Genomic DNA, 21,125 nt, shown 5'->3' on the forward strand with positions numbered 1-21,125 from the left:
GGCAGCTCCTTGGGGGTGGACATGACCAGGGAGAGGGAGGGCAGCCCAGGCCCAGCCCTTTTGGGTCAGACCCTGGACTCTGCTCCCTGGACGCCCAAGCACTTTGCACACCCCACCTCCATGCCGCGCTCTCCTCTGCTCCCCCTTCAGAGCCCAGCTCGCCCGTGACTCTGTGCTGGACGCTCGGCTGTCCCCTCCCAGGCCCGCGTCTCGCCGCCACGGCAGGGGACGCGCCGTGGCACGTGGGGCCAGTCGAGGCCCGCCGGCCGGCAGGGGGCGTGAGATCTCTGCCTCACGCTGGCGTCCACGGGGGCCGGAAGTCCCTCCCCGGAAGGAGTCATGGGGACGACGGCGGAAGTGGGAGAAGTACCGCCCCTTGGGCTGTGCACCTTCTTGGCGACGCGGGCTAGGGGACTCTGCTGTCAGCCTGGCTTCCTCACTTCTCCGCCGCCCGCTGTCCGCCACCCCGGTCGCCGCCGCGTCCTTATCCGAATGCTGGGCGGCCGGCAGTCGCGTCCGGCTGTTGCAGGCGGTGGACACGGAGCACACCGTGGACTCGGTGGAGTGGTGCCCGCTGGAGGGCTGCAGGCACTTGCTGGCGTGCGGCACCTACCAGCTGCGGAAGCCGCAGGACCAGCCCGCCGACCCGGAGAGCAAGGTGCGCGGGGCCATCGTGGCCTAGGGAGGTCTTCACCGTGGGTTTGCAGGTCTGCGATCTCAGGTGGCATTTCCCGAGCACCTAAAGCCCTAGACTCGAACTCCTCTCTCAAGAAGGGCGAGAAAAGTGTCTTGAGAGGCAGAGCCGACCACAGGCTTTGAGATCTCTGTGATCTGCTGCAGGGGAGGCTGAAAGGGAAAAGTCTTGTGTGGAGTCGTTCAGGAGGTGTGGATGCGACCTTGGCCTTGTGGCCAGAATGTAGGTTATAGACAGGGCATCCTGAAAGCGGGATGTCGTCTCTCTGCAGGCGTCGTCAAGGTTATGGATGAAGTCTAGAGCAAAGAGAAAATGGGATTTCATAGGAGCTGTACGTAATCTATTGAAGGCATCTAGCTATGCAGATCCAAACCAGGATACTTTTAAGAGTGAACAGTGGCACTGGAGCAACAGGCCTAAGCCAGGACTCTCCCAGGCAAACTGTGTCCTGTGGGGACCCTAACTGTAGCTCCTGCCTATTGGCCCATTTAGAAGGAGCATCCCATCCTGGGTCCAGCAGGGTTTATCCACCTACTCACTAATCATGTACAAGAGAAGAGACGTTTCTCCAGCTCAGAAAATCATCGGTGCTGCTTCCAGGCAGAGGTCCGGAGTCTTGGCAAACCTCTTCTTTCCCTCAGTCCCTTTTCCCATCCCTTGGGTTCCTCAGTATTTATTAAGGTAATCAGAGAACACATTTGCATTTTTTGTAGAGTGGGCTGGATGTTGATGAGCCTCAAATTCGTTTGGGTCATCTCTACCTGTATAGTTTCAATGAGGACAGCTCTCCTTGCCCCCTGGTTGAGGTGCAAAGAACAGATACTTCGGCGATCCTGGACATGAAATGGTACAACTTTGATAACTGTTCCCCTTGCTTGGAATTTGTCATGAGTACCTAATCGTTTGGTCAGAGGAGCCTGATGCCTGACAGCATGCAACAGGACGAGGAAGTGTCTGAAGTTTGGGTTCATTTCTTTACTGTGCTGCCTGCCTGCCTGTTGGCACTTGGAGGATGCTGTAGACTTGGGGCTCGTTTCCTTTTTCAGTTTCCAAGCCCTACAGGTACTGTCAGTCTGGGAAGTGAGGCTAGTTTTCTGCTTCCTAAGCTGAGTGATCTTGTTGGAACAGAACTGTAGGCTCCAACCTGGTTTTGGAGCTGAAATAAATACACTTATTTATTTATGGCCGTGCTGCGCGGCTTGTGGGATCTTAGTTCCCCGAACAGGGATCAAACCTGGGCCCTCGGCAGTGAAAGCGCAGAGTTCTAACCACTGGACCGCCAGGGAATTCCCTGGAGCTGCAATGTAAACAATGAGTTACTGGGGCGCATAGTGTTCCCCTGTACTCCAGCACATCCTGTGTTGTGACCCGCACGTGCGTTATCTCCTCAGGTGCCACATCGCGGTGGCCGGCCATGCGCTCTTGGGAGTGGCAGATGCTTCTGGGTCCATAGAGCTACTCCGCCTGGTGCGATCCGAGGTCAGTGACTGGGGCCAGGCTTAGTGGAGGGTGGAAGGAACCTGGATGGAGGGGGTTTGGGAGGGAGGCTGTGCTGATGCAAACATTTTTCTAGGGTAGTTTCTGTTCAACGGTGAACTTTACCATAAAACATTCCAAGGTAGCACACGGTCTATTTTGAGTTACTGGGTTCTGTATCTAACTCCAAGGGGAGGACACCTTGTGTGTCATCAGCAGAGGGGCTGTCAGTGGACCTGAAAGTCCTGTAAGGAAAGCCTGGGCCAGCATCCTGGGTTGATGGCGCTGGGGCTAAGAAGAGCAGCGCGTTCACTGGGTAAGAGTGGTGTTTCTCGTTGATGACTAGGGGAGCGCGCGATCCCTACACGTATTTTCCCAAGCATCTGACAGCGACCCTGTACCGCGCATTTGTCAAATGACCACGTGTTGGGGGAGGGAGGGGGCAGGGAAGGCATATAGTGGGTTGAAGGGAACAGCCACAGACCGTGCCCTGTCTGTGGGGGGACCCACTCTAATGTAGGTGCTGCAAGTGGGACTGGAGCAGAGGTGCAGCTGGCCTTGGATTCACAGCACCTGAGGGCTTGTGCAGCAAGGTCCTTGCTTCAGGCCAGCTGAGAGCAGCAGCCCTGTCTTAGGAGAGAGGGAAGAAATATCTGAGGAGGATATCTAGAACCAGAGCTGGAGGCAGGAACAGGTAAACCCAAGAGAGGATACAGCTGCTGGAACCCTGTTGATGGAGTTGAGCGCTGTCTAGGTTGCTTAGATAGTAAAACTTAGACCTCAGAAAAGAGAAACAGCATTTTAATGGCAAGCTGTGGCTTCTGAAAGAGAATCAGAGGAAAGTTCTCCTTAGCTCTGTCCCTGGAGGCCTGGGCAGTGGGGAACCCGCACCAGCAGTGCTCCCTGGAGCCTGCAGTAGTCTCCAGGAGGGCTTGGACAGCGACGGGTCTGAGAAGCAGAGACCTGCTTCCCCTGGGGTCACATGTGTGGGAAAGTCCTCCTTCAGGTGTGAGCGCTTCTGGAGGGCCTGGGCCATGTGCAGTGTCCTCAGGTTCTTTTTTTTTTTTTTTGATTTATTTTTTGCCTGCGTTGGGTCTTCGTTGCTGCGAGCACGCTTCTCGTTGTGGTGGCTTGTCTTTATTGCAGAGCGAGGGCTTTAGGTGCGCAGGCTCAGTAGTTGTAGCTCGCGGGCTCTAGAGCGCAGGCTCAGTAGTTGTGGCGCACGGGCTTAGTTGCTCCACGGCATGTGGGATCTTCCCGAACCAGGCTCGAACCTGTGTCCCTTGCATTGGCAGGTGGATTCTTAACCACTGTGCCACCAGGGAAGTCCCTGTCCTCAGGTTCTGCTGTGAGTGACTGACACACTTTGTTCACCGAGTAGATGAGGGAAGCATGGCATACCCAAGCCAGGAGAATAGTCTCCTCAGGGTTCCGGGGCTGTTCCTCTCTGATGGCGTTCTTTTCTCTCCAGCAGAACTCTCACACACTACAGCCGTTCTCCCACTTTGCCCTGGAAAAGCAGTGTCTGGCCTTGTCCTTGGACTGGTCCACTGGGAAAGCCGGAAGGTGAGGGCCAGCGGTGACGGGCCTGAGTCTTTCCTCTGAGGGTCCCTTCGTATTTTCATGCAAGAGAGAAGGAAAGCCGCCTTGTGCTAGCCTTGACTGCGGCTCCCCAAGCCTGGGAGAATCACTGCCAGTCCTCACCGAAAAAGAGTGTTTTCATCAGGGGAAGCTGACCCTGGTTTATTTTGACAGGCTACTGGCAGCTTCGGTCTCTGCCCAGGCAAGCCTCTTAAGAAGTGTGTCCCCGTACCAGGTCCTGGAGAGCCTCTCTGTGACAGGTCTTGGGGCCATAAAGCGTCACTGGTTGGGAGCCAGAAGAGGCGATGAGTTTGGGTCAGTGGATGTATTTCAGCCAGATTTCCCCACTGCTTCCCTGTGTCCAGGGCCAGTGACCAGCCCTTGAAGATCGTTGGCAGCGACTCCAGTGGGCAGCTCCATCTCCTGCAGGCGCACCAGGCAGGGCCAGGAATGCAGGCTGTGGGCACGTGGCAGGCCCATCACTTGGAGGCCTGGGTTGCTGCTTTCGATTACTGGCAGACGGAAGTCGTGTATTCAGGTCGGTACTCCTCCGCTGGGCGCCCCTCTCTGGAGATTTGCTGAGGAGGCACAGGCCAAGGGCGGGATTCTGGCCACGTTGGGATCTCAAGGACCTTTTTGGAGAGTCTGTTTTCTGGGGCAAAAGCTGTAGTTGGTGCTCACTTAGCTGCTCCTCGGAGAGTGACGTGCAGTTTGCTGCAGGCACTGCAGGGTCTTGGTGGCCCCCGTGTTGGAGCCGCCCCCTGGGAGCCGCCGCCCCCGCCCTCGCTCTGAGTGTTGGATGCTTCTTCTCACACTCGGAAATCCAGTCGGAACTCCTTGCTCTCCACCTGGTACTTTGGGTCCGGTAGTGACTCGTCATGCATTTCAGGCTTGTCTGTTCCCTTTTGGAGTAGTTTATCTTCCTAGGGAAAGGGAAGCGTGAGAGAGAGAGGGTTGACTTCCTGGTACTGAGGGTGGTGTGTATGCAGCGGGATGCTGGCGTGGGAACGAGGTCGTTCAGGTCAGCTCCTTTCACGCTCACGGCAGGGGAGGGCATGGGTCTCTGAGAGAAGACAGAAGAGGAGCTGCTGAATTTGCAGAGGCAAGAAACCGTCTGCACCCGTATCCCTTTCTGCGTCCAGTTGCTGGTAGTGTTCTGAGCTCCAGGGCGAGACGGGGAGGCCAGGGCTGCAGGGCTGTCCTGCTGGCCTGTCAGGATGCTGCACAGTCTCACTGGGCCCCCAGAAGCTCCCGCTGAGGCCCTGAGGGACAGCTGTGGTGCCCAGTCCAGGGGGCACGCCAGCCTCGTCTTGGCCTCTCAGCGGTGTTCACGCGCCCGACCCCTCGCTCCCCGCACATTCTCTTCCCTGGGTCATCAACGCCATGCCATCTGGACTCTCCCCTTCTTTCTCTGGCTCCTCTTCCTTCTGCTTTGTGGGCTCCTTTCCCTCCGCACAAAGGGTTCACGTCCTCTGACCTCTGTGTGGGTCTCCCTCTCGCTCCGCACTGCTGCTCTCCTGACTTCAGTTACTGTGTCTCTTCCACAGACACTGTGTTTAACCAGACCTTGCTTCCTGAGCTTTTCTGCGTTGTCTTGCCAGCACTGCAGCGCTCGTGCAGGGATGCTCCCAGCGCCTACTCCGCGGGTCTCCAGCTGAGCCCCATACTCCCTGTGTTGCCCTGTCACATACCTGTGCCTGCCTAATGTCCCGGCCCAGGACAAGGTCTGCTCACCCAAATCACACATCTCTGTCCGCTCACTGCTCCTCTGAGTCTGTGTCTTGTTGGTTTTCTCTTCTTCTTTTCAAAAATTAATCAATCAATTGATTAATTTTTTAGGCCACGCTGTGCAGCCTACGGGATCTTAATTCCCTGACCAGGGATCGAACCTGAGCCCGCTGCATTGGAAGCGTAGATTCTTAACCACTGGGCTGCCAGGGAAGTCCCGCTCATCCTGATTATGAATTTGTGTTTAATGCTTCTTTTCGCCTGAGAGAGGATCCTTTCTGGGGTTTTTGTTGTCACATCCTTGAACAGACTCAGGGAGAACGATAAAGATTTAATTTTTTGAGCTCTCATTTGTAGATTAGTTCTTCTATCTTGAGGCTTAGCTAATTCAGAGCAAGGGTGTAGTAGGACAGTGATTTAATAATTCAACACCAATTCATTCATCCAACAAGCATCTACTGAGCACCTACTACGTGCCAAGCACTGTCCTAGGGGTTCAGGAGGCATCCGTGAGCAAGAGACAACAGTCCCTGCTTTCATCGCACTTCCGTCGCTTGTGGGGAGATGGACAGTGAATGCTAGGCGTACTATGCACTGCAGGTGACAAGGGCTTTGGGAAGAAGAAAGCTAGGACAGGCTGAGGGCATCAGGTGCTGCAAGCAGGTGCAGATTGTCGCATTATAGAGACTGGTGTGTTCAGAGTAGCGAGTGGCCAGTATGGCCAGAATGACACGAGTGAGCAGTAGGATAGAGAAGGCAAGGTCAGGAGTCACAGAGACAGGGCATGGGGCCTTGCAGGCCGCAGGGGGGCCTTGGGCTTTTGCTCGGAGTAGAATGAAGCCATTGTAGGATATTGAACAGAGGAATGACATTTTCCGACTTACATTTTAAAATTTAAGAGGATCTGGGACTTCCCTGGTTAAGAATCTGCCTGCCGATGCAGGGGACACGGGTTCGAGCCCTGGTCCGGGAAGATTCCACATGCCGCGGAACAGCTAAGCCCGTGTGCCATAACTACTGAGCCCGTGCACCTAGAGCCCCTGCTCCGCAACAAGAGAGCCCACCACAATGAGAAGCCCGCGCACCGCAATGAAGAGTAGCCCCCGCTCGCCGCAACTAGAGAAAGCCTGCACACAGCAACGAAGACCCAACGCAGCCAAAAACAAATAATAATGATAAATAAATTTTAAAAATAAATTAAAAAAAAATTTAAGAGGACCCCTTCAGCTAATATGTTGAGTATAGATTGCAAGGGGGTGAGGTTCTAGGCTGGAGACCTGCCATGCAGGTGAGGTATGAGAATGACTCAGGCTAAGGTGGGAGCAGTGGAGAGGAGGAGAAGTGGGAAGACAGCTTGGTGTGAAGGTCGATCAATAGGATTTCCTGGTGGAGCAAATGTGGAGTGTGAGAGAAAGAGGAGAGGCCGCTGTGTAAAGAAGCCACACCGGTTCTCCTCACAGGTTTGCCACACAATGGTAGCTTGTATCTGAGGCTCACACACAGGCTCAGTGCCTGGGTGGACTGACTCTGCTGACCCACCTTGTCATAGATCATGTTCATCCCACATCCGTTTGTCTGATATAGGGATTTGTAGTGTGCTCAGTAAGTACCTGTGGGTGGGTAGATGGGTGGTGGATGAATGGGTGGATGGATGGGTGGTGGATGGTGGATGGGTGGTGGATGGTGGATGGGTGGTGGGTGGATGGTGGATGGGTGGTGGATGGGTGGGTGGGTGTGTGGTAGATGGATGGGTGGATGGATGGATGGTGAATGGGTGGGTGGATGGAGGATGGGTGGTGGATGGGTGGGTGGGTGGTGGATAGGTGGGTGGGTGGGTGGTGGATAGGTGGGTGGGTGGGTGGTGGATGGATGGTGGATGGGTGGGTGGTGGATAGGTGGGTGGGTGGGTGGTGGGTGGGTGGTGGATGGGTGGGTGGGTGGTGGATGGATGGGTGGGTGGTGGATGGATGGTGGATGGATGGGTGGATGGGTGGGTGGGTGGGTGGGTGGTAGATGATGGACGGATGGAGTTTCAGGCAGACGTGGTTGTTCTTTTGCTCCTTTTTGTCCTCTCTGTAGGTCTTCCTCTTCAGTGTTTCTTCCCTTTTCCCTCGAGATACCATGACATTCTATTGTTGATGTTGCTTTTCTTCAAAGACTGGTTGTGGGTCAGGGCACCAGCTCCCTCGTTCTTTCTATCCTTTCAGTTTCCCCCAAACAAGCACAGGGCTCTTTTACTGTAAGGTTACAAAGGGCATTTCTCTTTAAAACACATGGCGGTGTGTCAAAGGTTCCAGAACCTTACAGAGCCTCCCTGTCTGATGCCTCCTGCACGCAGGTCTGTTCGGAGCACTTCGACGGGGCCACTCTGGTTCCTGGCATCAGGAGCCCGAAGGGTTGAGTCTTGTGTGACCTGGTCATTCTGCCCCCATAGGTCTGCCCTTTTCCTACGGGTGTAGCCTCTGTCTTTCCCTGCAGGTGTCTGAAGACACGGTTACAGCACAGGGGTGACTGTTTCTGGGGCTCCCCTGCCTGTGGCAGCCTGAAACCCGAGAAAAGCCACCCGTGGGAATTTCCTCACAGACATAAACCCAGTCCCTGAGAAATGGCCATCAGTGCCCGTCCTCATCAGTGGCTCTTTCTGTTTCCATGCAGGTGGGGACGATGGCCTTCTGAAAGGCTGGGACACCAGGACCCCTGGCACATCCGTGTTCACAAGCAGGAGGTACGTCACCGGGGGGCCGGTGCTCGGCGTGGGGGGCAGCCCTCCCTGCCCGCGGGCGGAGCAGTGCTGCCGGGCTTCTGCTCAGGCTCACCCTTCTCTCTCAGACACTCCACGGGCGTGTGCAGCATCCAGAGCAGCCCCCATCGCGAGAACATCTTGGCCACGGGAAGGTGAGCCCCCTAGGGTCCGTGCGCATGGGTTCCTCCTGCACCGTCGCTTCCTTCCCTGCTGTTGGCCACTGTGATGCTCGACTGGGCCAACTCTCCACCCAGAGCGCGGGCGTCGGGGTTTGGGAAGGGAACCGAGTCCTGGAGGGGAAGTGGGCCGGGTCTTCCGGGAGGTGACCCCTGCTGCCCCGGGGCCTTGCTCTCCTGCACGCTCTCTGCGGTCGATGGGTTTCAGCTACGACGAGCACGTTCTTCTCTGGGACACTCGGAGCATGAAGGAGCCGTTGGCGGACATGCCCGTGCAGGGCGGGGTGTGGAGGCTCAAGTGGCACCCTTTCCACTCGCACCTGCTCCTGGCAGCGTGTATGCACGGTGGCTTCACGATCTTCAGCTGCCAAAAGGCCATAGGTGAGTGGGGGCCTGGGGCGGGGCTCCCAGTTTCCTGCCTGCTTTTGCTGCACCAAGCTCTTCTGCAGCCTCCACGCGTTCCCAGGGTCTCCCCGTAGGCCTTGCCATGATTTGTAAGTCTGCCGACTTCAGAATCTCGGTTTCAAGCGTGCTGCTCTCTAACCGTGGTTCTTCCCTGACCATCTCAATTGTTTTGGTACCTTCTGCATTCAGCAGTCTGCTGGCCCTATTGGGACCTCTCCACCAGAGGTGTTAACCACTGGTCGCTTTCCTAACCATCCTTGTCCCACCTTCTGCCAAGTCTTCCTGCTTGCGGACAGCGTAGGCTCCACGGCCTTGTGTTCCAAACATCGTTAAACTCTTCCCCTTGCTGCTTCCTCGTACCCTCTGGGCAGCATCTAGCACTGGTAACCCCAGTCTGCTTATGCCTGAGCCACAGAATGTGGCTGAGGGAAACAGCCATGCAGCGTGATCTCACCGCAAGTTTATGCTACTGTGGGTCCCTTGTCAGGCAAACCTTGACCTTTCTGTAGCCAGTGATTCTTCACTGTCAGGGCTGTTCCACGTTTTCTTTTCTTAAACCCCCACCCCCTGCGCTCCCCGCCTCACGCATCCCTCGTGATCTCCCGTCCCCCTCCTCTGTACAAACAAGGGATTATAGGCGCCTCCCATCATGGTTCCAAGGTCAGTGTCCCCTGTACTGGCTGTTCTCAAGGGCTTCGTCTTCTGAATCTTCAGTCCTCTGTCTACTGCGTCATTTCTGTTTATCACATGAATGTGCTCTGACAGTTCTCGCTGTAAAACAAGTTGCAAACTTGCTTCTTTCTAAGCATAGGATTTACAGTGATCAGTTGCCCTCTAGGCTCTGCTTTCACTGCATCCCATCAGTTGCTTTTTTTGCTTGCTTGTTTTTGTTTTTTTTCAATTTTTTTTTTTTGGCTGCATTTGTTGCTGCGTGCGGCCTTTCTCTAGTTGCGGCGAGCGGGGGCTACCCTTCGTTGCAGTGCGCGGGCTTCTCATTGCAGTGGCTTCTCTTGTTGCGGAGCACAGGATCTAGGCATGCAGGCTTCAGTAGTTGCAGCACGCGGGCTCAGTATTTGTGGCACATGGGCCCTAGGGTGCATGGGCTCAGTAGTTGTGGTGCATGGGCTCAAGAGCGCAGGCTCAGTAGTTGTGGCACATGGGCTTAGCTGCTCCACGGCATGTGGGATCTTCCCGGACCAGGGCTCGAACCCGGGTCCCCTGCACTGGCAGACGGATTCCCAACCACTGCACCACCAGGGAAGCCCTATTCCTGACCTTGATAGGGTCCCTGCTGGTTCCCATTTGGTTTGATGATATATAAGGACTAATGTGTGTGCTTAGTATTCATCAATCATGTTTTCATGAGTATTTTTTTAAATCAGGAATTGTTGATTTTTTTGTTAAATGCTTTTATAATATCTGTTGAACTGTATTATTTTTCTCCTTAGATATATTAATATGGTGAATTTTGTTTATGGATTTCCTAATATGGAATATATTCCTGGAGTAAATCCCACTTGCTTATGGTTTTGTTTTATTTTAGTTGTCAAAAACTTTTTTTGAGGTATAGTTGATTTACAGTATTTTGTTTTATGTATACAATATACTGGTTAACAGTTTTTAAAGGTTATATTCTGTTTATAGTTATTATAAAATATTGATTATATTCCCTGTGCTGTACAATATATCCTTTTCTTGTTTTTGTTTTGCTTTTTTGGCCACAGCATGTGGGATCTTAGTTCCTCAACCAGGGATCGAACCCATGCCCCCTGCAGTGGAAGCACAGAGTCCTTACCCACTGGACTGCCAGGGAAGTCCCTGTACAATATATCCTTGTAGTGTATTTATTTTATACATAATAGTTTGTACCTTTAAATCCCCTGCCTCTATCTTGCCCCTCCCCCCTCCCTCCCCTTACTGGTAACCACTAGTTTGTTCTCTACATCTGTTTCTTTTTTGTTATATTCACTAGTTGTTTTATAGTTTAGATTCTACATATAAGTGATATCATATAGTATTTGTCTTTCTTTGACCTATTTCACTAAGCATAATACCCTTCAGGTCCATCCATGTTGCAGATGGCAAAATTTCATTCTTTTTTATGGCTGAGTAATATTCCGCTGTATATATACATCACATCTTATTTATCCATTCATTTGTTGATGGACTCTTAGGTTGCTTCCATATCTTGGCAGTTGTAAATAATGCTGCTGTGAGCATTGGGGTGCATATATCTTTTTGAATTTTTTCATTTTCTTCAGATAGGTACCCAGCAGTGGCATTGCCAGATCATACAGTAGTTTTATTTTATTTCTTGAGAAACCTCCATACTGTTTTCCACAGTGGCTGCACCAGTTTACACTCCCACCAACAGTGTAGGAGGGTTCCCTTTTCTCCACATCCTCACTGACATTTGTTATTTGTGGTCTTTTGATGATGGCCATTCCGACAGGTGTGAGGTTATATCTCATTGGGGTTTTTATTGGCGTTTCTCTGATGATTGGTTATGTTGAGCGTCCTTCCACGTGCCTTTCGGCCATCTGTGTGTCTTTGGAAGGTGTGGTGTTTTTCCAGCGCGGTACTGGGCTCTGGCGGCACCTTACTGGGGACTTGCATTAACGTTCAAAGGAGACACAGACTTTCTTCTGTGCTATTTAGCAGCATTGTTTGGTTCATGTGAGAATCAAAACCAAAAGTGTGAAAATTTTTCTTCATTTTCTCTTGAACAATTTATATGCCATTTGGATTATCTTTTCATTCAAGATTTGGTAAAAAAAAAATCTCCTGTGAGACTGTCTGGGCCTGATATATTTTTGAATGATGGCTCTGTGTTAACTTTCTCAATATTTTTCTATGGAAGTTGGTTGTTTATGCTATATGTCTCTACTGGGGTCAATTTTGTTTTCTTTTTTCTTTCTTCTTTTTTTTTTGGCCATGCCAGGCGGCATGCGGGATCTTCCCCGCCTCCTGCAGTGGAAGTGTGAAGTCTTAAGCACTGGCCCACCAGGGAAGGCCTGGGGTCAGTTTTGAACTGTATTTTCCCAGGCAGCTATTCATTTCATCTACGTTTTGAAATTTATTTGCCCAAAGATGTGTAAAGTTACTTGGATTTAAAAAAAAAAAATTTCTTCTCTAATAGTTATTTCCCCTTTACCATGTTTTACTTTGTATACTTATGCAAGTATACAGTATTTTTTATGTCTTTTTCCTTAATTAGGTTAGTTACTAGCATGTATATTTTACTTCTTTTAAAGAAGCAGGGTTTTACTTTTTTATTATAGTCCGGTGGTTTCTGTTCTCCACCTCATCAACCTCTCCTTTTATCTTTGTTGTTTCTCTCCTTGTGCCTCCTGTATTCTTTTTCTAGCATTTTGAGTTGGGAATACAATTCACTTATCTTTATTACTTTGTATTGAGTGTTTTTATGTCTGAACTTTTCTGATTTAAGCACGTTGTTAGGTTCTGATATGTAGTAACTTCACTTTCATTTTTATGAAGAAATTCTATGACTTGAGTTTGTATTTCCCCTTTTACCCAAGTGTGGTTTAGTAGAAGTTTCTAAATTTGTAGGTGGAGCAATTTTTCGTATCTTGACCACATTATTAAGTTTGTTTCATTGCGCTGTGATCAGAGTGTTGCTTGTACTGTTTCTACTTTATAGTACTTTTCGACTTCTTGTTGCCCAGCATGGTTGTTCAGTTCATGCTACACATGCACCTGAGTAGTGGATGTGCTGTTGCTGTGTGGTATTACTGTGTGGTAGGAAGGCTGCTGTGTCCACCTGGGCCACAAGCGGGTGCTGCCACTGGTTGGATGTACGGCTACAGTGCGCCTTTATTGTCCTAGTGACCCTCGCCTCCCGGTACCCCAGCGTGCACACCATGGAGCGGGAGGTCTCCTGGGAGCTTCCTTCGGTGGTGGTGCCAGGGCGCCTCTCTGCTCTCAGGGTAAGCTTGGTGTCCAGCTCCTCTGCTCTAGGGTAAGCTTGGTGTCCAGCTCCTCTCTGGAGCCGCCTCTGCTCAGGCAAAGCCCTGGGTTACGGAGGAGGATCTCCAGGGCCCTGGTTGTATCATTGGTGTGTTTCTTGATGCCAGCTGCAGGCTTTCCGCATCACTGCTTATTCTAGTCGTGATTCAGATTCCGATCACAATTCAGAGTGCAGTGGCACTGATCCCTGCACTTGGGAGGTGGCAGTGGCATCCAGGCTAAGTGAAGACTGAATGGCCGGCCACTGGGCCTTCCGGCTGGTGACAGTTTTCTAAGCCCGCATCCCCAGCTCACTGGCCACTAGTTTTCTGAGGCTGCTCTTGCCAGCCTCGGCCTTGCCCTGGACCCTTGACCATCTCAGGTTTGGTGACACCTCATCATTTCTTTTTCTGGTCGCATATTACTTTCACACTTTCTCAGCCATGTTCTGTCCAGAATAAGGCCGGGCCTTTGCCCGTCCTGCCCTCTGTCTTCAGAGTTGCCATAGCAACTCACCATAAGGAAAGCTGCTCACGCTTCAGCTCTTCAGTGAGTTACTCCCTTTCCAAGCTCAAGTCCAAACTCTCTAATGCAGCACGCTGAGCTCTGCATCACGGGACCCTTCTGACGTGTCGCCAGTTCCTGATGACACCTCAGCCACGTCCACTCATGTGTGGTTCCTCACACACGCCAGGGTCTTTCCACCTCTGTGCTTTACACTTACTGTTCCCTTTATTTCTTCTCATACACCCCTTTCCCTCCGTTTGGCTCACTCGCTTGTCCTTTGCTTTTAAGTCTTAACGAGAAGCTTCTGCCGAGTCCTAAGGGTTCAGGTTCGGGTTCGGGTTAGCTCTGTAGGGTTAGGGTTAGGGTTAGGGTATGGGTTAGGGTTAGGGTACACGTTAGGGTTAGCTCTGTAGGGTTAGGGTTAGGGTTAGGGTACAGGTTAGGTTATGGGTTAGGGTTAGGGCATGAGTTAGGGTTAGGGTATGGGTTAGGGTTAGGGTACACGTTAGGGTTAGCTCTGTAGTGCAGGCTGACTCCTCTCTCAGGAACACAGAGTGCATTCCCTGCAGGATGATGGTCTGTGCTTCTCCGCTTGTCTGTCCGCGTCTTGATAGTCCTCTGCGTGACACACGGTGGTTGCTCTTGGCACAGCGTCTCGCTTCGAGGGTGGGTAGGGCCATCGGGTGGGGATGATGAGATCAACCCTGGGTAAGTTCCCCATGTCCTCCTGTCTCCCTCCAGAGGAGCATCAGGAAGTGCTCCCAGTCACTCTGTCCCACACCTTGCCCAACTCGCTGGTGTATGGAGTCGACTGGTCCTGGCTCTACTTCCGCCGCTTGCCGCAGACCCATCCGTCATTCTGCTTGGGGTCCTCTCCTGGCAGCGACCCAGGAGCCAAAACAGCAGACCCAGTCTATACCCTCAAAGTTGCGGCCCAGTCGCCAGCACCCTGTTTTGAGCGTCTAGCTGATGCTGATGGAGAGGGTGGTACCAAACACCAGAGTGGAGGCAAGCTGAAGAGTCCTCTCCAGCCCTTTGCAGAGGAGAAGAGCGGCGGCCGGCTGCATGCCTCGGGGGTCGAGATCTGTGACTGTGACCAGTACCTGGAGGCAGCCACCTCTGACGCCAGCCTTCTAGCCACTTGCTCCTTTTATGATCATGTTCTTCACCTCTGGAAGTGGGAGAACAGCTGAGCTAGGGAAGTTACTTGGTTTGACCTCGTAAAGACCATTTCCACCAATAAAACCAAGAGTATGTCTACCTTTTCTGAGAATGAAGTATCCTCAGACCATCTCACTGACATTCTGGCTGCATGCAGGTTTTCTGTATAGGGCTCAGTGCATCTCATGGAATCTCCAGGTAGGCAGTCAGAAAAGCTGTTGGCCTCCTAAATAAGCCTTATCTGCTGGGGCCCTTCAAAATGGTGATTCTGTGGCAGCAGGGGGCAGGGTGTGGGTGGGGCGTGGTTCCCAGCTCTGTCTTGTCAGTTTCCTGTTTCTGACTTTCAGTTTTTCATACTTACTTAAGCAACTGTTTGTATTAACTCAAAGGAGTGGCTTTGTTTTCTTAAGCTACTTTGAAACACCAGAAGTAGTTTTGTATGAACATTAAAAAAGCTCATGTCATGGCCCCAGAAGTGCTTGTATAGCCTCCTGTGCAGAGAAGCAAAAGGAAGTGTATACACGTTCTGGGTTGCTTTAGCATGTCATAAACTTGAAATACGTTGTCATATGCTGAATTAGTCATACCTCCTCACTGCGGCTTCAGTAAACCGAGTAGCTTCCAAACCTGGACACGGTTTAACTCCAGAAACATAACTGGGTTTGTGACTGATCTGACTCCCATAGATCAGTTCCTCCTTGTCTCTCTGGAAGGAACAGATGTTGAAGTATAGGCCACTGTGGAATTTGTCAGCTCCTCAGCATCCACTAATAAATACAACAGATACGTGTTCCGAGTTAGAAAACACAAGCCTCTATCCTTTGCTTTCTTATTTTCTGACGGTACAACACTGTGTGCCAGTACAGGTCAGAATGTGTTAATGTTGAACCCTCCTCCAGAGTTTATTTTAGGATATTTCACTTAAGGGTCAGTTAAATATGAAACAGAATTAGAATCTGAGGATTATGCACTGAAACAGGAAAACACAAGGAGGAAGGAGACTATAGATTACTAGGGAAATACGAGTTTGGCATCAACTTCCTGTGTGGCCTTATCTTTAGGTTTACCCCAAGGGGGGCTGTCTCACCTGACTCCCCAAAATAAGCTGCTTTGGAACCCATAAGTATTCTCATTAGTGGTTCCTTGGGGTGAATTTTGGGGGATGAATTAACCAGTGCTGTCATGTGGCTGGATCTGCCTTGTGAATTCTCTTTCTCCTGCAAGCTAAGCCACGTGTTCTTGCCTACTTCGCAGAACCTGTTGGTTGGGGTTCTGGTTTGGCTGGAACCTCAGAACGTCGCCTCGGTCACTACGCCCTAGCCTGTTACGTGTCACACTTTCCTTTTCAAAATGACCAGCTGCCCCGAACAACACTGTAGGGTAGGCAAGGTCTTTAATAGAAGCTAAACGAGGGCAACGCCTCCCCACCCGCCACCCGGGAGCTAGGCTCAGCGAGGAGGATAGGTCGAAGTCCTCAGTCGCAGGCACACCCGACCGCCGCCGACTGCTCCTAGCGCGGGAAGTTCTTGGGGTACAGCTGGAAGAGCTTGCCTTCCTGCGTGGGCTCAAAGCCGTACTTGTCCAGGCGCTCAGGGTCGAAAGTCCCGGCCTTGAAGTCCTTCTCGATAGCAGGTGCCGCTGTCTCCAGAAAGAGCTGCTTGGCCGTCAGGGGAACGTCTGTGCCCTCCGGGGCGCGGTAGTTCACGTACGGCTTGAGCTTGAAGCCGGCCAGATCGGGGACCACCAGCTCCGGGACCATTTCCTTGACCTGCACGAACTTGCCGTCGCGGCCCCGGAAGCCGATGCCCTTGGCGCCGCGGCTCTTGTAGAAGGTGCGCGGGCCCCGCTTGCTGGTCCACTTGCTCATTCGGTCGGCGCCCCGCACCAGGGCGCGAGCCGCCCCGCTCAGGAGGCCCATGCTGGGGCCCGAACGACGCGAACGCCCTCCGACTCCCGCGCACAGCCACGCGAACCCCGGCAACCCAGCGCTCTGCTTCCGGCGACCACTGCAGCTTCCGACACCTCCTGGCCCCCCGCGCCAGAGCAAGAGCAGCTCCGATTGGCTGCGACGCGTCCAATGTGCAGCCTTGGCCCTGCGGGGGGGCGGGACCTGTGGGGGCATGGCCAATGCTCGGGGAGATCCCGCGTCCGGGCGGGCCGTCAGGAGCGCGGCCGTGGGGGGCGGAGCTTCGAGGCGCAGGGCCGGACGCCGTGAGTGCGGACGTTAGGGGCGGGGCTTCGGGAGCAGCGACGGGAGTGCCGGGTGTCGGGGGCGGGGCGTCAGGATGGAGTGACGGGAGCGCGGGCGTCGGGAGCGCGCGATCCTGGTGAGTCGCCGCCGAGCGCCCCGAAGTGGCAGACCTGGGGGTCCGGTTCTGTGAGAAGAGGTAGCCATCCCCTCCCCCATGCATCGTCGGGACGTACACTGCCCCACAGGGCTGTCGCCGGTGACGCACCTCAACCCAACTGCCCCCAACCGGACGCCTCCCAACCTTACTGCCTCCAGCCCCGACTGACCTCAACCCAACGCCCCTCAGCTCGACGCCCCCCAACCCGACTGCCCTCAACCCCGACTGCCCCCAACCCCGATGCCCCTGCAGCTGAACGCCCCCCAACCTGACTGCCCTCAACCCGACGGCCCCATAATCACTGCTCTCCAGCCCTGCGCCCTAACTTCCACGCCCCCCTAACCACCATCTTCCTAACCTCGATGACCCCAACCGCGCCGCCCCCGGCCCCCCAGTTCTCCTGCGCTCTGTCTCCTTCCCTCCCGTCCCCTGCGCTGTGGAGCACGTGCAGCAGCTGAAGGCGGTTTGGTTGTGTGGCAGGTGCTGGGGCCTTGAGCTCTGTCGCCTGTAAGCCTGGGAGGCGTGGGGAGACCGCCCTGGTCAGGGCTGGGCGGCAGAGCTGGGGTCAAGGCGTTGCTGGTCCTTGAGGAGACATCTGAGAAGAAAGGGTTTCCCACGGGGCCAGCAGCGACCTTTGACCAGTGAGCAGATGCAGATGACCCTGCACCTACCTTCTGCTCCCTGACTTCTCCCGGTGGGATTTCGGAAGAGACAACCCTCTCTTACTGTTGCCCTTCCAAGGGACCTGGGAGCCACAGGGTGAAGGCCCTAGACGGGGCTCCTCCCTGCGGCACAGAGGCCATGTGAGCAGAGCTGGTCCTCAAGTTCACCACACCCCAGACCAACACACCCACCTCCAGGGCTCAGCCGCACTGCGGGGGAAATCCTGTGCACAGGCCACTAGGGAGGGTCTGGCTCACAGCCTGTAGTGGCCACGCACCCCTCCCCAGGTGCTGGAAATCCCTGCTGCGCTAGGCCTTTGCCCGGCTGCCCACATTGGCCCTTGACTGGCTGGGAGAGGAGCCCGGGACTTGGCTGCAGTTCTAGGTTCCTGGGCAGCCACGCGAGGGCTATTTACAGAGAGGGAAGGGGCTCCGATTGCTTGTGAAAAGAGCTTCTCTCCATGGAGAACACAGTTTTTCATCAGGGTTTTCCTGTCAATAGAAACATAATTTAACGTGGACAGGAACCTGGGGAAGGGCTGGGAGACACTGCTTTGCACGTGAGCGTGAGGTGGTGGAACGTGTGCCCTCCTTGGAACCAGTCTCTCTTCTTTTGTTTCACTTTTAGCCATGGAGCAAGAGGGGGACGCCGGCCCAGAGGTGCAGAACCTGAGGATTCCAGTGAGGAATCAGGCTTAAAATTCCCAGTTATGGCCACTTCAGGACAAGGAGAAAGGGTCCTTTTAACATCTGCCCCGCAGCAACTCCTTGAAGCCTGCTGCATGTGGGGGTGGTGTGTGGGGCCTGTTTTCCCCTTGTCAGGGCTGAGGCCCTCCCTCCTCTTCCCCAAGGTCACTCTTGTGAGTTCCTGCTTCCCCTTAGGAAGTCTGCTTGCTTTGTCTTAGGGCCTTTTACCCGTGGAACATATATAGCCACATTACAAGGGCCTTTATCTCTAAACCAGAAATGTAGATGCATTAAAACAACCGTGAAAAGCTGGAAAGTCTGAGATGCCTAACCACAAGAGACTGTATAAATAGGCCTGGGGCGTCCCCGTGACCCTTCCTGTGGACAGCCCTGGCTGCCCCCCAGGGGGTGGCTGAGCTCGGAGAGACACACTTAGGAGGAAGGTGCTCATCTGCTGCCTGGTGGATGTCGTCTTTAGCCAAGCACGCAGTCTGGGCCGGGGGGCCTGGACGCCTCACTGTGAAGCAGAAGCTCCCACTGCTTCCATCTGCCTCCTGAGCTGAGTTCAAAGGGTTGAGCTTTCTGAATCACTTCCTTATTCTGTCTCGATGTGACATTCTGCTTTTGAAATGCTTTTCTGAGCGCATTGATTTCCTTGGGTTTTCTGGCATCGATGCTGTGTGTGATCCTGGCTCTGAAGGATCAGGCAAGCTGCTTTAGTCCTTGGCACTTGTGTAGAAACTTGAAAGGATTAACAAGTCCCCCCACCACTCCCCCAAAGCCATCCTGTTCCTGGCTGCTTGGAAGGAGGTATGTGGGTACCGGGAGGAATGGAGCGTAGCTACTTGTTTGGCTGGTTTCTTCAGCTTTGGGGGGAATCTGCCAGCATCCTGTGTATGGGCGGCCCCAGCCGTCTGCCCACTCACCATTCCACACTCACTGTTCTCTCTTTTTTAAAATTAATTAATTTATTTTTGGCTGCGTTGGGTCTTCATTGCTGTGCCCGGGCTTTCTCTAGTTGCGGCGAGCAGGGGCTACTCTTCGTTGCGGTGCACGGGATTCTCATCGTGTGGTGGCTTCTCTTGTCGCGGAGCACAGGCTCTAGGCGTGCGGGCTTCAGTAGTTGTGGCACGTGGGCTAAGTAGTTGTGACTCGCAGGCTTCAGTAGTTGTGGCACACGGGCTTAGTAGCTGTGGCTCACGGGCTCTAGAGCGCAGGCTCAGTAGCCGTGGCGCACGGGCTTAGTCACCCTGCAGCATGTGGGATCTTGCCGGACCAGGGCTCAAACCCGTGTCCCCTGCACTGGCAGGCAGGTTCTTAACCACTGCACCACCAGGGAAGCCCCTCACTGTTCTCTCTTACCTTCCTTTCTCTCTCCCTGGGGTCTGGGCTTCTGAAGCCCCTTGTTAACTCCCTCCCTGGGAGCCCTTCTCTGCTGTGAGCTGGTATTTAATGCTCTCAAAATCCAGTTGACTCCTTAGGGTTTCCCAGCACTGCTGCTGTGTGGGCTGCTGTCTGCCCCGAGGCCAGCAGCGCGTGGTCCTGTTGGCGGCGAGAGGGCACTGAGAGGTGGCCTTTGTGCCCGCTGCGGCCAGCCGGGCCTGCTCCTCTGGATTTGCATCCTGAGGGGCAGGAAAGCTGAGGACTTAGGATTCAGATGCGCTAATGATGCCTGGAGCGTTTGTTGTCAGCACAGCACAGCTGCTGGCCCCGCCCAGCCATGCTGTGGGTGGCGCTGTACCAGGGCGAGTGGGCTCAGGGGACCTCAGCGCCCTGGAAGCTCGCTTCTTTCTGGAGGTCTCCAGGGCTGCTGACTTGTCCCTGACCCACAGCTCTGTTGTTACTCCCTGGGGAGTCAGGGCCGTGCCCATCCTGGCCCTTCCCGACTGCAGACTCCCCCCTAGGCGTGCTTCTGCCTGGCCACCCTTCGGTCCTGGGGTCTGCAGCTGACGGAGCAGCGTTCCCAGTCCACCAGGTGACCACCTCACTGCCCCCGGCTAATGGGCGGGCCCCAGAATCAGTGGCCTATTGCACCCTTGGCTGCCCTGGGTCCTTTGTGTCCAGCCTGTGTCTGGGCTTGGGAGGGGCCTCATGGCACCTTGCTGACGGGTGCTCTATCTGTGACCTCACCCAGCTGGTGGTTGTTGCAACTGAAATCCTCCTGGCCCTGGCCCTGGACCTTATCGGCATGACAATCTTTTTTTTTTTTTTTTTTTTTTTTTTGCCGTACGCGGGCCTCTCACTGTTGTGGCCTCTCCCGTTGCGGAGCACAGGCTCCCGACGCGCAGGCTTAGCGGCCATGGCTCACAGGCCTAGCTGCTCCGCGGCATGTGGGATCTTCCCGGACCAGGGCACGAACCCGTGTCCCCTGCATCGGCAGGCGGACTCTCAACCACTGTGCCACCAGGGAAGCCCGATGACCATTTTTTGTGTATAGAAGTGTTAACTGATTCCGTGAGTATCTTGCTTCAGACTTTAGCCCTAGGGGGACCGGGAGGAGGGCTTGAAAGGGTGGGGGAGGCCCGGGTGGTGGCTTTTGTTGGAAACTGCTGGCCTGTCCACGAGGCTGAGCTCGTCGGATCCATGCAATTCGAGTCTGTTCTGAACTTCCTTGGCTCATGTTTCCAAGAAGAGTGAAGTCCCGCTTCCTCTGCAAGGGTCTGTCGCAGCCCTGGGACAAGGTGCTGTGTGACTGGGGGCGGGGCGGGGGGCGGGGCCAGGCAGGGGCAGGACAGCTTAGTGTGTACACGTGGCCGCCTCGTGGGTCCCAGCCGTGCTCAGGCAGCCCCTTGGCTCCCCTTGCAGGACAAGGGCAGCCCACTCCTCAGTACAGGTTCCGGAAGAGAGACAAAGCGATGCTATACGGCAGGAATATCATGAGGAAGGTAGCTCGCGCTGCAGGCCCAGGCCTCCTCCCCCTCAGAGGTGTCGGCACCGCACGCCTATGCCTGGGGGCTGTGCAGCGGCTCTGGGGCTCGGGGAGGGTCTGGG

General features: G+C 54.1%; 3 protein-coding genes across 6 annotated transcripts in view; 2 read left to right on the forward strand and 1 right to left on the reverse strand.

Annotated features, from left to right (window-relative positions):
* The first annotated feature begins 34 nt into the window (after positions 1 to 34).
* Positions 35 to 20,582, forward strand: DPH7 (diphthamide biosynthesis 7). Of its 3 annotated transcripts, XM_067742539.1 has the most exons (10): positions 35 to 658; positions 1,408 to 1,541; positions 2,086 to 2,173; positions 3,642 to 3,736; positions 4,090 to 4,289; positions 8,135 to 8,204; positions 8,309 to 8,374; positions 8,607 to 8,779; positions 20,039 to 20,109; positions 20,408 to 20,560. In XM_067742539.1, exons 2-10 carry the CDS (start codon positions 1,534 to 1,536, stop codon positions 20,426 to 20,428), a joined length of 792 nt encoding a protein of 263 aa, XP_067598640.1. In that variant the 5' UTR covers positions 35 to 658; positions 1,408 to 1,533; the 3' UTR covers positions 20,429 to 20,560. The 3 variants fall into 3 exon arrangements, with proteins under 3 accessions (XP_067598640.1, XP_067598637.1, XP_067598639.1); XM_067742536.1 differs by having other exon boundaries at positions 20,039 to 20,582; XM_067742538.1 differs by lacking the exons at positions 20,039 to 20,109; positions 20,408 to 20,560 and adding an exon at positions 14,018 to 15,005.
* On the reverse strand, positions 15,812 to 16,482 carry MRPL41 (mitochondrial ribosomal protein L41). Its single transcript, XM_067742540.1, has one exon. The coding sequence runs from the start codon at positions 16,353 to 16,355 to the stop codon at positions 15,948 to 15,950; it is 408 nt and encodes a 135-aa protein (XP_067598641.1). The 5' UTR covers positions 16,356 to 16,482; the 3' UTR covers positions 15,812 to 15,947.
* A 161-nt stretch (positions 20,583 to 20,743) lies between the features above and the next one.
* The window catches only part of PNPLA7 (patatin like phospholipase domain containing 7), a 29,161-nt gene continuing 28,779 nt past the window's right edge, over positions 20,744 to 21,125 (forward strand). The window contains exon 1 of one of the 2 annotated variants that reach the window (XM_067742502.1): positions 20,744 to 21,019. In XM_067742502.1, coding sequence (XP_067598603.1) covers positions 20,753 to 21,019 — 267 coding nt within the window. In that variant the 5' untranslated portion in view covers positions 20,744 to 20,752. The remainder of the gene's footprint in view (positions 21,020 to 21,125) is intronic. The other variant, XM_067742501.1, reaches the window with a different exon arrangement.

Source organism: Pseudorca crassidens, chromosome 7 (assembly GCF_039906515.1).
Source record: "Pseudorca crassidens isolate mPseCra1 chromosome 7, mPseCra1.hap1, whole genome shotgun sequence".
NCBI lineage: Eukaryota > Metazoa > Chordata > Mammalia > Artiodactyla > Delphinidae > Pseudorca > Pseudorca crassidens.